General features: G+C 36.3%; 2 protein-coding genes and 1 long non-coding RNA gene across 5 annotated transcripts in view; 2 read left to right on the top strand and 1 right to left on the bottom strand.

Moving 5' to 3' along the window:
- Positions 1 to 8,278, bottom strand: part of LOC135071653 (GTP-binding protein 1-like) — a 28,956-nt gene extending 20,678 nt beyond the window's left edge. The window contains exons 1-5 of the mRNA XM_063965418.1: positions 8,202 to 8,278; positions 7,784 to 7,966; positions 7,046 to 7,157; positions 5,920 to 6,094; positions 4,660 to 4,838 (exon numbers count right to left, since the gene is read on the bottom strand). Coding sequence (XP_063821488.1) covers positions 4,660 to 4,838; positions 5,920 to 6,094; positions 7,046 to 7,157; positions 7,784 to 7,882 — 565 coding nt within the window. The 5' untranslated portion in view covers positions 7,883 to 7,966; positions 8,202 to 8,278. The remainder of the gene's footprint in view (positions 1 to 4,659; positions 4,839 to 5,919; positions 6,095 to 7,045; positions 7,158 to 7,783; positions 7,967 to 8,201) is intronic.
- A 308-nt stretch (positions 8,279 to 8,586) lies between these two features.
- Positions 8,587 to 10,000, top strand: LOC135072201 (uncharacterized). 3 transcript variants are annotated; one of them, XR_010257365.1, is made up of 4 exons: positions 8,587 to 8,760; positions 9,026 to 9,318; positions 9,420 to 9,482; positions 9,690 to 10,000. It is a non-coding gene; the product is annotated as an uncharacterized LOC135072201 (long non-coding RNA). The 3 variants fall into 3 exon arrangements; XR_010257363.1 differs by having other exon boundaries at positions 8,587 to 8,938; XR_010257364.1 differs by having other exon boundaries at positions 8,587 to 8,942.
- A 387-nt stretch (positions 10,001 to 10,387) lies between these two features.
- Positions 10,388 to 12,414, top strand: LOC135072200 (uncharacterized). The gene has a single exon (XM_063966153.1). The coding sequence runs from the start codon at positions 10,549 to 10,551 to the stop codon at positions 11,200 to 11,202; it is 654 nt and encodes a 217-aa protein (XP_063822223.1). The 5' UTR covers positions 10,388 to 10,548; the 3' UTR covers positions 11,203 to 12,414.
- Positions 12,415 to 13,346: the final 932 nt, after the last annotated feature.

Here is a 13,346-nt window from a genome sequence, read left to right as displayed (position 1 = left end):
CGCGGGGTTTCGTCGGTGGTGTGAGGAAAAGGCTGCCGAGTGCCGCGGAGGAATACTATTTTTTTTTCCAACCACAGTTGGGAATTCATAGCTGTAACCTGCTGTAGCTGTTAACCGCATCTGTGGTCTAGTGGTAAGACCACCTGCTTTCGGTCCCGGGTTCGATTCCCAGTGGGGGCAGATTTTTCTGTTCGGTTTGGTTGGTGGTAGGATTTGTTCTAAGTCCGTCTGGCTAGCTACCACCATCTTACTTAATAAGTCTGTCGCCATAACAACAATGTTAACAGCATTGTTGTGTTCCGGCAGTTAGATGTAAGATAGCCTGTTCATCCATGGTTGAGGTTTCCGGGTGAAGCTCGCTTCCACCTTCGGCCTGATCATCACTTACCATCAGGTGAGATACAGGCCAAGAGCTTCCTCGTCGTGGATAAAATAATGTACATCATATGTTTTTTTTTAGATTTTTCATTTTATTATTTTAGAAGTTAGAGGGGGGGGGACCAACTTTTTTCCACTTTGGAAGCGTCTGTCACGCAAACTATTCGGTTTAGAAAAAAAGTATTTTAGAAACCTCGATATCATTTTTGAAGACCTATCCATAGATACCCCATACGTATGTGTTTGACGAAAAAAAAATTTTTGAGTTTCAGTTCTAAGTAGAGATGAAACGGATATCCGGTAACTATTCGGTAGGCCGGATATCCGGCCTAAATTTACTATCCGGCCGGATACCGGATAGTAACTCACTATCCGGCCGGATACCGGATATTAAAAAACTACGACATTTTCCTATTAATAAAATGAAATACATTAATCTTTGAGGTAAATATCAATAAAATGGCTTATAATAATGACGGTTTTATTTAAAGTTCAAAAAGTTACACAAAAAAGCCATATTAAGGCCTTTCAAAAAACTAATTACTTTTTCTGGGCTAATCACTCTAATGACGAATACATAAATAGTAAACATCTGTGAATATACACTCAGCGGCACGGAATTTGGCCCAAGCCTAAACAACCAGATATGAGGCCAAATAGGTGTTGTATACCTAAGTTTCGTGTGACATGTTAACAGAACATTTGTTTTTGTTAATTTAAGAGGCTAGATTAATAAAAAAATGCGTCTGTTTAACTTTTTTGACTCTAGAAACTCATTTCGTTGTTGGAGCGTAAAGAGTACGGGTAAGTTTAAATTCGATATTAAATGTTGTAAGGGTTTGGCGTTTTGTTTTTTGTTTTTAAATTAATCTTAGGGTTATTCTCGTTTCCATAATTTGAGAATAATGTCCATTACTTCAGCTCAAGTTGCTCAAATAGTGCTGCTTAGAAGTCAAGGGCGTATACAGCGGGAGATGGCTGAAACTTTCAATTTATAGCGTACAAACTTAAGATACACATTAAAAAGGCATGATCATACCGCCTTTTACACAAGAAGACCAAGAAGTGGGGAATTAAGGTGTAAATCAGCGCGCGATGACCCGATTATCGTGCTTGCAATATCAAGAAATCGGGTTCTCACTACGTTTGAGATACGCCAGCGTTTACAAACAGCAAGCTCAGTGAATGTTAGTGAGCACACAATAAGAAGAAGGATGGAGGATCATAACCTGCATACTCGAAGACCAGCTCGAGGACCAGAACTTCTCCGATACCTCCGCGAAGTGCGACTTACGTTTTCTAGAGAACATGCAAATTGGGCGCAAGGCTAATGGAGTAAAGTTCTATGGATCGATGATTGCAGAGTCACCTTAAGAGCTCCAGACGGCCGTGGAAGTGTATGGAGAAGGTGCGGAGAAGAGTTTCTACGCAAACAGACAGTTTTCATAAAGAGTTTACTCCATTAGTCTAACGTACAATTTGCATGTTCTCTAGAAAACGTAAGTCACACTTCGCGAAGGTATCGGAGAAGTTCTGGTCCTCGAGCTGGTCTTCGAGTATGCAGGTTATGATTCTCCATCCTTCTTCTTATTGTGTACTCACTGACATTCACTAGGCTTGTTGTTTGTAAACGCTGGCGTATCTCAAACGTAGTGAGAACCCGATTTCTTGATATTGCAAGCACGATAATCGGGTCATCGCGCGCTGATTTACACCTTAATTCCCCACTTCTTGGTCTTCTTGTGTAAAAGGCGATCTGGTCATGCCTTTTTAACGTGTATCTTAAGTTTGTACGCTATAAATTCAAAGTTTCAGCCATCTCCCGCTGCATACACCCTTGACTTCTAAGCAACACTATTTGAGCAACTTGAGCTGAAGTAATGGACATTATTCTCAAATTATGGAAACGAGAATAACCCTAAGATTAATTTAGAAACAAAAAACAAAACGCCAAACCCTTACAACATTTAATATCGAATTTAAACTTACCCGTACTCTTTACGCTCCAACAACGAAATGCGTTTCTAGAGTCAAAAAAGTTAAACAGAAACATTTTTTTATTAATCTAGCCTCTTAAATTAACAAAAACAAATGTTCTGTTAACATGTCACACGAAACTTAGGTATACAACACCTATTTGGCCTCATATCTGGTTGTTTAGGCTTGGGCCAAATTCCGTGCCGCTGAGTGTAGAAATATTGCCAAATAAACAAGGCGATCTTTTTTTCACTGATGGTCTGGTGACATGATGTATGCAGTTCAGTTAGATTATGCTGCAAGAAAACTAATTTTTTCGCTATTCAATCACACACTCACTATAGCAACTGAAATCACCCGAATTGATCTGCCCTCTAGACAAGTGGCAAAATCTGACATTCTATTCGGACGTATTCGATTTTCGAAAAGTGTGGCTAGTCTAGTCTACTAATAGACCCACTGATCGCGTTCGAAGCACTTGTGCGGCGCTAAACTCGTCACGACATGAAATGAGACAATGGGCCAACTATCCGGCCGCCGGATATCCGGCTATCCGGCCTAGCAGTTGGCCGGATATCCGGTATCCGGCCAAACAACTATCCGTTTCATCTCTAGTTCTAAGTATGGGGAGCCCCCAATATTTATTATTATTTTTTTATTTTTGCATCAAAATCTTAATGCGGTTCACAGAATACATCTACTTACCAAGTTACAACAGTATAGCTCTTATAGTTTCGGAAAAAAATGGCTGTGACATACGGACGGACAGACGGACGGACCGACGGACAGACAGACATGACGAATCTATAAGGGTTCCGTTTTTTGCCATTTGGCTACGGAACCCTAAAAAGCTGTCAAAATAATAGAATAGAATAGTTTATTTCAAAGAATATGGTTACAACAGTTCTTAAAATGACAAAGTTCTACATATTCTGCCGTATTTTGTTGGCGTAGAAATATTATAAATCATAGGTAATTACAATCGATGTCTACATACTTATATAAATCATTATTATTACGCATTCTTAATTACTATACAACAATGTCACATATCCCTCTTGAGTCGTCAGTTAGCAGTTAAACATTGATTCTTTTATTTTTATGTCAAGATATTCTCTAATTGAGTAAAAGCACTCTTGCATTAACCATTTATATAACGTGCATGTAAATCTGTTTAATGTCAATTCTCTTACTTTAGAGGGAAGCTTAGAGTATATTTTAATTGCGATACAATACACATTGTTAGAGAATATTTGCAGTCTTTGCACAGGAACATATAGTTTACTCTTGTCTCTGCTATTACATTTTCCAAGCACCGTGTCATGTAAAGGAAAGAAATGTGGATGTTTTTTTACAAACATGCAGAGATCCAATATGTATTGGCAGGGTAACGGCAGGATTTTAAGGGTTTTAAATAATGGTTTGCAGTGATCTAAGTAATCAGCACCGCATAAGGCTCTAATGCACTTTTTTTGTACCATAAACGCTCGTTGTACATCTACAGAGTGTCCCCATATGATTAGTCCGTATCGTAATACTGAAGACACATAACCGTGATATGCCGATAAAGCAGTGTCTCGAGAGGCCACTAATCTTAAGCGACGCAGGGCGAATACGAATTTGTCAAGTTTTGCGCATAATTTATCAACGTGTTCTTTCCAATTCAAGTGTTTATCTATGGTTATGCCTAGGAATGTTGCAGAGTTGACCTGTTGTATAGGTGTGTTGTTGTAATTGATACTCAAAGGTGCATCTGCCTGGTGATATGCTCTAAAGTGAATAGCATTTGTTTTTTGAAGATTTATCCTTAATTTATTTTGTTCAAGCCACTCTACAACTCTTCTTAATTCATCCTTACATGAGTTTTCTAAGGCATTTTTGTCTTTAGATTTTATTACTAACGTAGTGTCATCCGCGAATATTATACATTCATGTTTCAATGCATTGGGCAGATCATTAATGTATAAAATAAAAAGTAGAGGTCCAAGAATACTGCCCTGGGGCACGCCAGAGCAATTGATTTTTGTGGACGATTGAGAAATAACCTTTTTATTGCCCGATACTTTGCTGATTTCGGTCAATTGGGAACGCTCGAACAAGTAACTCTCCAACCATTCATGTGCTTTGCCTCTTATGCCATACTTTTGAAGTTTATGGAGTAGCTGGGAGTGGCAAACAAAGTCAAAGGCTTTACTCATATCCAGAAACAGACCCATTACTATTTGTTTTCTATTCAAGGCTTCAGTGATTTCGCTTACTAAAGAAAAGCACGCTTGAATGGTAGACCTGCAATAAGCAGCTTACCCATGCTGTCGAAGCCGAGGATGTCGTTGCCGACGGAGCTGGTGCGGCCGCTCTCGAGCTCGTGCTTGTGGCGGAAGAGGCGCTGGCGAGCGTACCCGCGCCCGTTGTCGAGCTCGCCGTGCGTCAACACACCCAGCAGAGTCGACTTGCCCGCGTCTACGTTGCCCACCACTGCCACTCTGTGGGGAGAGAAAAGGCATTGGAAATTATACCTTTTCAACAATGCCTTACCCATACCAATATTATATTACCAACAATAGACAATAGGGGTATTGTAAGTTATAACTTTTCAACAATAAGGAACAAAGCTTAAGGGCCCTCGCCCACGGCGATTTTTTGTAGCGATGCAGTCGCACTTCTGTAGTGCGTTGCAAATGCGACTAACGCGCGTTAGTAGCGATGCTGTCGCTCGTTTACGATACGCGCGACAAAAAGTCGCCGTGGCGGGCGAGTTCCCTAAGGCTTAAGACCACTTAGTAATGAGAGGAGCTGGTGTATGAGATTCTGAAACCTGTATTTACATATCAAGGGTCTCTATCTCATGGTAAACTAACGCATTCGCATCCGATGGTGTTTGCCTTAAAACGTGTGTTCAACATTACACTGTTTTATGTTCTGCTTGAATTACGCGCTATTTACTTTTCTAATCTAATTGCACACAAGTTTATTACATTGTTTTATTGCCATGTAGGTTTATTTATCGACAATATAATTTAGCTCGTTTAAAGTCTTTGATGCGTAGCCTAGCATGCCATAGTGACGCTTACGATTGCATGAGCAATATGTGCACTGATGCGGCTAAGGGTATATCAACAGCTTCATATCAGTTATCGTAGTTACGCATGAGCATGTAATCAGGAAAACTATTTTCAATATTACTATCGTAATTTTAAAATCACGTCCGATATCGACAACGCACGCAATCAACAAGCAATTATGCATCATTGTGTAATATTCATCATAATCATTTTTAAATCAGCCTAAAATTTTGACACATATTATGCGTATCGTTCGAACATATACTTACATATCTTTTTTTCTTCACTTTTATTGGGGAAGGGGATGAAGAAGCAAGCACCTGTGTTGTCACGTCCATCAGATAGTATGTATATTCAGTAGTACGACCACGAGCGCACTCCTCTGTGTCCCACCTGATCTCCATGAAGTCCGTGTGCTCCAGCTCCACGCACGACACGCGCTCGCCGCTCACCAGCGACTGCAGCGTGGCCACCGACGCGCTGCAGTCGAGCTCCGTCCCACCTGATCTCCATGAAGTCCGTGTGCTCCAGCTCGGCGCGCAGCAGGTACTGGCCGGTGAGCCCGCTGCCGCACTCCCAGCGGCGCAGCTCCACGCACGACACGCGCTCGCCGCTCACCAGCGACTGCAGCGTCGCCACTGACGCGCTGTACTCGTCTTCTGTCAGCCCTCGCCCATCTAGTTGGGGAATATATCAAAATAACTATACGTGGACGGCGTACATACGGTATCCCATTATAAAACCACATCGGTTCTGCGGGGTTACGCCGGAAAACGTTATCCGAAATTTTGAATGTAGCTATCCCTCTCACGCAAAGCGAGATGCCACCGCGAACAAAGGGTGACAGATAAGACTCGACGTTTACGATTGGACTTTTGCGTGAAAGGACGCTTGCGCAAAGACAGGTATATGCAATAGACATTGGCGGGAAAGACATATGTGCGAACGATACTTTCAGGTCGATGATTTTCATTGCTTATCCATATGATATGGAATTCTTAAAGGTATGTACTACGTCGGCAAATACAAAAAGCCGGCCTAAACGCAAATACATGCTTTGTATTTATATACATATTTCAAAGTACTCCTAAACAGCTACATTAGGATATATTTTATTCCACATTACTGGATTATTTGGCTATCAAGTATTTGTAATTTTACATGACAGTTACATATTATTTAAAATTGTATGATGCAATGTATGAGTCAGTTGATCATGTCTTTTCAAAGAAATTATTATCAAGAGATAAAAATATTATAAGATAATACAAATTATCTTTAAAATATTGCAATCAACTATCAATGAAAGTGGTGTGTAGCAAGAAAACATTAAGCAGATAAAGTTAACAATGTTGTTGAATGAATGAATAAAAAGTTTTTAAACTTATCTTAAAAAGTTTTTTTTCAATTCAACTATGTATCAACAAAAAAAAACAACCATTATTTTTACCATTCCAAAAAGATATTACTATAAAGTTGTAGTTGGTTCGCAAAACCACTTATAACAGCACACTTAATGCTATTGATCTACTAATCCTTTTGAGTGGTGCAATAGCAGTAGCTAATAAACAAATAACATAAAATAATATTACTGGACAAATTACAAGCTATAAGATAAAGCCACTTACCTTCCCCTAGTCCAATATCATATATAATTTCTCCATTTCCAGCTTCTAACCTTTCCAGAAGCTGTTTCCTTAATAGTTCATACTCATCGGCAGTGGGGCTGACCAGGATCATCTGCAAGTTATGCAATGGCCCTTAATTTTACATCACATAAAGTCTAATATTATGAATATTGCAGTAAACTACTTCTCTTCTTAAGAAGACTTTCAATTGAGTTTGAATATGTATTATAATAATTGGTCAAATGAAAATGATATAGTAGGCACAATAAAAAAGATGTTCTTTTTGTTTTTAAAGATAAGGATTACTAATAATTGCTATGTTACACCATAATGTGTCACAGTTGCATCTAATATTATTTATTACATCACATTTGTTTGGATTTCTTTTTTTCAAAATTTAGAATCCAAATAGAATAGAATAACAACTATAATCACACACAATAGCAACTTATTATAGTAATGTAAGTGCTGATAACAAATACCATAAATCCTGATGCATGATGCAACTGGGTGCAAATGTTCATAAACAGACAATCATGTTTTATTTAACATACAAAATTAAAATAATGTGTAGAATAAAACAAGAACAAAAATAACATCAAATGTCAGCATAAAACAATGTTAACCTAGTAATAAGTTTTTGATGAATGCAAACACTATAAACAATAATAAATATGAAAAAGTATCTAGAGAGATGAAACTAAGAATACTCCAGTAGATGTGCAATGATAGTCATACCTTGCCCCTGATGCTGGAGTAATCTGTCTCACTTTCCACATATCCCTCGGCCTCCCCCGAAGGGCTCGTCTTCACCGGCGAATCGAGCATAGTTTCCATTATTTAAGAGATAAGTTCCTTTGCAGTGCTCAATAACAATTACACATTATGTCATCACATCACTTTCTGTTATAGTGCCACCTCCTAAAATCATACTTAATATATCAATAAAGGATGATTGTTAAATTGTGTTGATAAAGTTAAGGCAGGAAAGGTTCAAAAACTCCAAAAGTGCGTACTAATCAAAATACCCTAGGACAGGAGTTTAGTCCTTAAAAACAAAATGCGATTGTTTGGTAACTAAGCACTACAGAAGCACAATACTAAAAGTACGTATGTATTCAAGAACCTCATACGTAAATAATACAAGGAAACTCACTTAATTACCAATTTATACGGAATTTATGTTATGAAAATGGATTTCAGCAAAATAAAACAGATGGAACTCATGCCCACGGGGTGGAAACGCCATAGAGTTTGACAGCTCCATAGAGAGTGAATTTTTTTGACAGTTCCGAGAGGAAGTGACTTTTTTTATAGTTGTTCTTTATGCGACAATGGTCTTTTGCGTGTCTGGAATCAAGTTAGTAAACATTTTCGAATTACAACTTCAACTTTTATATATAAATTATTTTATTGAATCTATTTGCATTCTATAAATGAAATGATTAATTAAAAGTATATTAATTCAAAGTCGTAATTTTCACTTTAATCAATTTAGTTCCGTCTCAAGTCTACAACTGTGACATTATTTAAAAAAAAAAACGTCAAAAATTTTCATCGAAAAAACGTGTTTTTCTTTAAACAAATTTTATCTAATTAAAATCAATAATTTCTCAATCAATATTAATAAGAACTACATGTGCATGGATTGCCAGTTGGATTGATGTTTGTTTTAAGAAGAAATTTCTCTCAACTAAGATATCCACTCGAGAAAGGTTATTGCAATTTGCAGCTTGCAGCAACATCATGTTTTATCAAGTATTGAACCACACAAAGGATTAAATCTTCATTACAATATCATTCATAACTCCATTTAAATCAATGGAAACTAAATATGGATCGTTTCATGGAGTAACAACATACTTTGTAGTTTGGACCCAAAATACAATACACGTAGGTACATTGCAGGCATAGATTGCAGGACACAGTGAATGATGATACGTGTTTTATACAGTGAATCTAAGTACCTATTTGTTTCAGGTTAATATCGAACTTATAAGGTGTTAAGCTGCAATTACAATAAAAGTGCTTGCTATGGAATCACCGGTGCTGATCATTATTGTCAACTGTTACTTAAAATCCAGATGAACCAACCTTTACTTCCTATTCTAATAAGTTTAGAAGAAACCTATATAAGCAATAAAACCAGACCAAGAATGCTTGATTACAAACGATGAACTCATTTCATTTGCAAGTTATGCCATGACATAAATGCATTAAATTAGGAAGATTTGTATTAGATGAATATTAACTTCTGTTGATAAGAACATTTGGTAAGTACCTTTAAAATTTAAAACACCCTCAAAATGATTCTAACACTATCCTCTGACGCTTTTCAACTAGGATCAAATAAAAGTTAATTATTTAATTACAGATTGGTGGAATCCAGATTCTGTGAATGTACATGTAATTGATTGACAAGTACACATTTGACAAGGTAAATTAATTTTATTTAACAAAGTAGTGCAAATCTAGAAACAAAACAGACAGTAAGTAGGTATGGTAGATAAGACAGATCACTTGTTCATCTGCTGTACTCTTTATAATATTAGTGTAGAATGTAGATGATGTAGGAGATTACAGTCTTACGGTGACATGTGCATCTTTTTGCTCTTAATTTACAAATATTTCATATATTTTACAGGTGGTGAGAAACGTGTAGATCTGGCCTGCTTACAGTGGCTATTGGATTGGACAGAACCAAAGTGAGAGTGAACGTGTGAATTTATGGAGAACATTAAAAACTATTTTACTATAAGTCATAACGCAACTTATTTTGTATGAGTTACATACAAATGTCAAGCCGTGAGTACATTATGTAAAAACTAAAACAATGTACCTACTGTAATCACAACAGTAACTGTAATCTTTTAAAATCCAATAGTTTTAATGCTTATTGATTTTCGTAAACAAAATATTTCATGTTATATTTCATCAATAAAGTTTCATTTGATACTTCAATAGTTTTATTTTTAACCGCAATACATGAAAAGGAACGGATCATAAAAGAGTATGACAGGTATATTTCATCTGTGGGCGGCAGACGCCATATTGTATTCAGCGCCACCTACTGGACAATCTAGCTCGGTACCAGTTTGTTTATCGTTTAACCAATACTAGGGCCGCTCTAATCTGTGCTCATGCCAACATTTTGACAACTCAGCCAACTTGACACTTTCCTTCCCACAGATTATCGAGCTTATAAATAAAACACGGGTCCAACTACCATGTCACCTTTCTTTTCATATCTTGGCGCGACCGAATGGAATGAATGAACGCACGCAAGCCAAGAAACGTTTTAATAATAGCTGTCAACTGTCATTATTTATTTAATGAATGAATGATTTGTTGTTTGTTCTTCAACATTTCATGGAGTTTATTTATTTTAGGGATTTGTTGAGCTTAAATACAATGAAAACTACCTCAGTGACTACAAAGTATATAATTCATCATTTCTCATCGTAATATGGTTTTATGGATATCTCAGTCAATGAACAATCAATATGGGTGACAATAATTCATCAGATTGTTCCTGGAAAAAGATTGTTTTAGCTAAAGCAAACAATGAATGGGTATCTACCATTAAACAAGAGCAGTGCGACATCGATGACTCTGTGAACACTTCGAATACTAGTTCGGATGGAGACCACATTGCAAACTTTTCTAGTTTTACTCCTGTAAAACCAGAACATGGCAGTTACAGCCAGGCACCAGAAATGGAATCAATGATGCAAGAACTGGACCCATTGTTAGTAGTTTGTGAGTCCCGCAGGCAGCGGAGAGGGTCAGGACCTAAGGTTGAATCTCCAGAAGAGAGGAAGATTCGCCTGGCTAAAATGTCAGCGTATGCAGCTAAAAAACTTGCTAAGGAGACTCCTGAGCAACGGGCGGCTAGACTTAAACGAATGTCGGAATATTCAGCACGTAAACTTGCCCAGGAGACCAGTCAGCAGAGGGCCATCAGGCTGGCAAAGATGTCTGCTTACGCCGCCCGGCGGTTGGCGCAGGAAACTCCTCAGCAGAGGAAGGTGCGCTTGGCGCGGATGCAAGCGTACTCCGCCAAGAGAAACATGATTTTACAAGCACAGAAACATAATCTACCTATCAATAATGGAAATACTGACAATGCTTTTGCAGCAAAGTCTAACCAAAGTTGAAACATAACATTTGTTATGCTATCTTTTAAAATGAAAGTAATGCTTTATATGCAATAATGTATTAATAATGTGTATAATAATATCATTTTATTTCTTCTTGAAACTAGTTTTATAAAGTATATTAATTTGTAATTATCTTCAAAAAATTTAATTGAATTCATGGCAATAGTATGATTTACAAAAAAAATCAATAGGAACACATTTAAAAAGTTCAAAGTAGTCATTTAATTGCAATCTGTAGATGTGTCTTCAGTGCCCTAGAAATTACAGTAGAAAATCTGTTTTTTGTATAGTGGCTATTTTAATCTCATTTATGTCAAGTAATGTAGGTATGAAATACTTAATTTAATTTGTACTTATACATTTAGAAAAAATATTGTATAGTTTTATTATTATGTATACTATTCGGTTTGTTTCTTATTTTACTTTGTTAAATGTGTGTCCTAATAACTAAGATTTATTTACTTTTTACTAACTGCAGCATGTACTTTTGAACTTACTATTAGTATCATAATGAAATATTGCAAAATTCCATTATAGTACTGATGGTAAATAATATAGAAATATATATCCAGATTTAGTTGGTCAATCCCACATGGAAGGGATTGCAACTTAATCTTTAAGAAAAGAGATATTGTAGTCATAGTGAATATATTTTATACATTACTAGATGCGATTCTAAACAAGTTGAAGACTGCTTCGACAGTCAAAATATTAGTGTCACATGTGTTGAATAATAAACAATTAAACATCACCTAAATAAAATAAAATTCTTTCAATTTATATAAAATAATAAATAAATCTAACCTTTTTTTACAACAAATATCCACAGCAAAATACATTTCATAATAACCTCATATTTTATATCATGCAATTTGTATAGCAACTATCTATGAAGTCACTATTCCCATATTATTTATGTATTGCTTATGAATAAAAATAATAGTTGAAAAAAATCTTAGCTTATTAATAATGCATTACATAATTTTAATTTGTAAAATATCACATTTGATCTATTATTGTAAGAGCAGTATTACTACAAATTACATTTAAATGCATAACTATTTTCCATTACCATAAAAAGATTGGTGTTCTAAAAATACATACAATTACAGGCAGTATTGGATTTCTTATTAATTTTTTAGCTTACATGGTAGATACGTCGACATGCGGCGCATGACAAATAATAATAATAATAATAGTTAATTAGAGTTTTGCAAATATATAAAGTAAACCCAACAGTAATCACCTTCTTGGAGAATGCCATGGCAGATTGGAAAACCTCCCTCTTCTTAAATAACAACTGCAACGCCATCAGCACAGACGAAATTTCGATCAAAAATGGCATTTTCCAAGGGGATTCTTTAAGCCCACTATGGTTTTGTCTCGCTCTCAACCCTCTCTCAAACCTGCTAAACAGTTCTAATAATGGTTACAAGTTAACAAGCGCCACATCTATATCTCATTTAATGTATATGGATGACATTAAACTCTTCTCCAACACAGAACAATCTATGAAAACCCTTATAACGTTAACAGAGAAATTCAGCAAAGACATTAATATGACATTCGGTCTTGACAAATGTAGGAAGCTCAGAGTAGTAAAAGGTAAGGTAAAATCTACAAGTAACAGCGACTCCAGTATTTTTTTAACTATGGATGATACAGAAACTTACAAATACCTCGGCATTCAACAAGATAAGGGAATTCACCACGTCAAAATAAAAAAAGAGCTAACAGCTGAATATTTCCGACGCCTTAACTTGATATGCAAAAAACAACTTTACGCGAAAAATCTTTTTAAAGCCATAAATACATTTGCAGTACCAGTGTTAACATATTCATTCGGCATTATAAAATGGACCAAAACAGACATCAATAAGTTAGAAATTAAAACAAGAACTACACTTACTAAACACAATTACCTACATCCTAAATCAGCTATACAGAGAACAACACTTAAAAGGGAAGAGGGGGGAAGAGGCCTGATAGATTTAAAGGTACTATGGGAAGGGCAAATAGAGAGAATGAGAAGTTTTTTCTTATCAAAATCAACATCAAGTCAAATACATTTAGCAGCAACAGATTTAGATGACAAATATACACCACTAGACTTACACGATACAAATAAAGAGTTCTTAAGC

Source organism: Ostrinia nubilalis, chromosome 5 (genome assembly GCF_963855985.1).
Source record: "Ostrinia nubilalis chromosome 5, ilOstNubi1.1, whole genome shotgun sequence".
Lineage (NCBI taxonomy): Eukaryota > Metazoa > Arthropoda > Insecta > Lepidoptera > Crambidae > Ostrinia > Ostrinia nubilalis.
The sequence above is the reverse complement of the archived record's forward strand: the minus strand, read 5'-3'. Positions and strand labels throughout refer to the sequence as shown.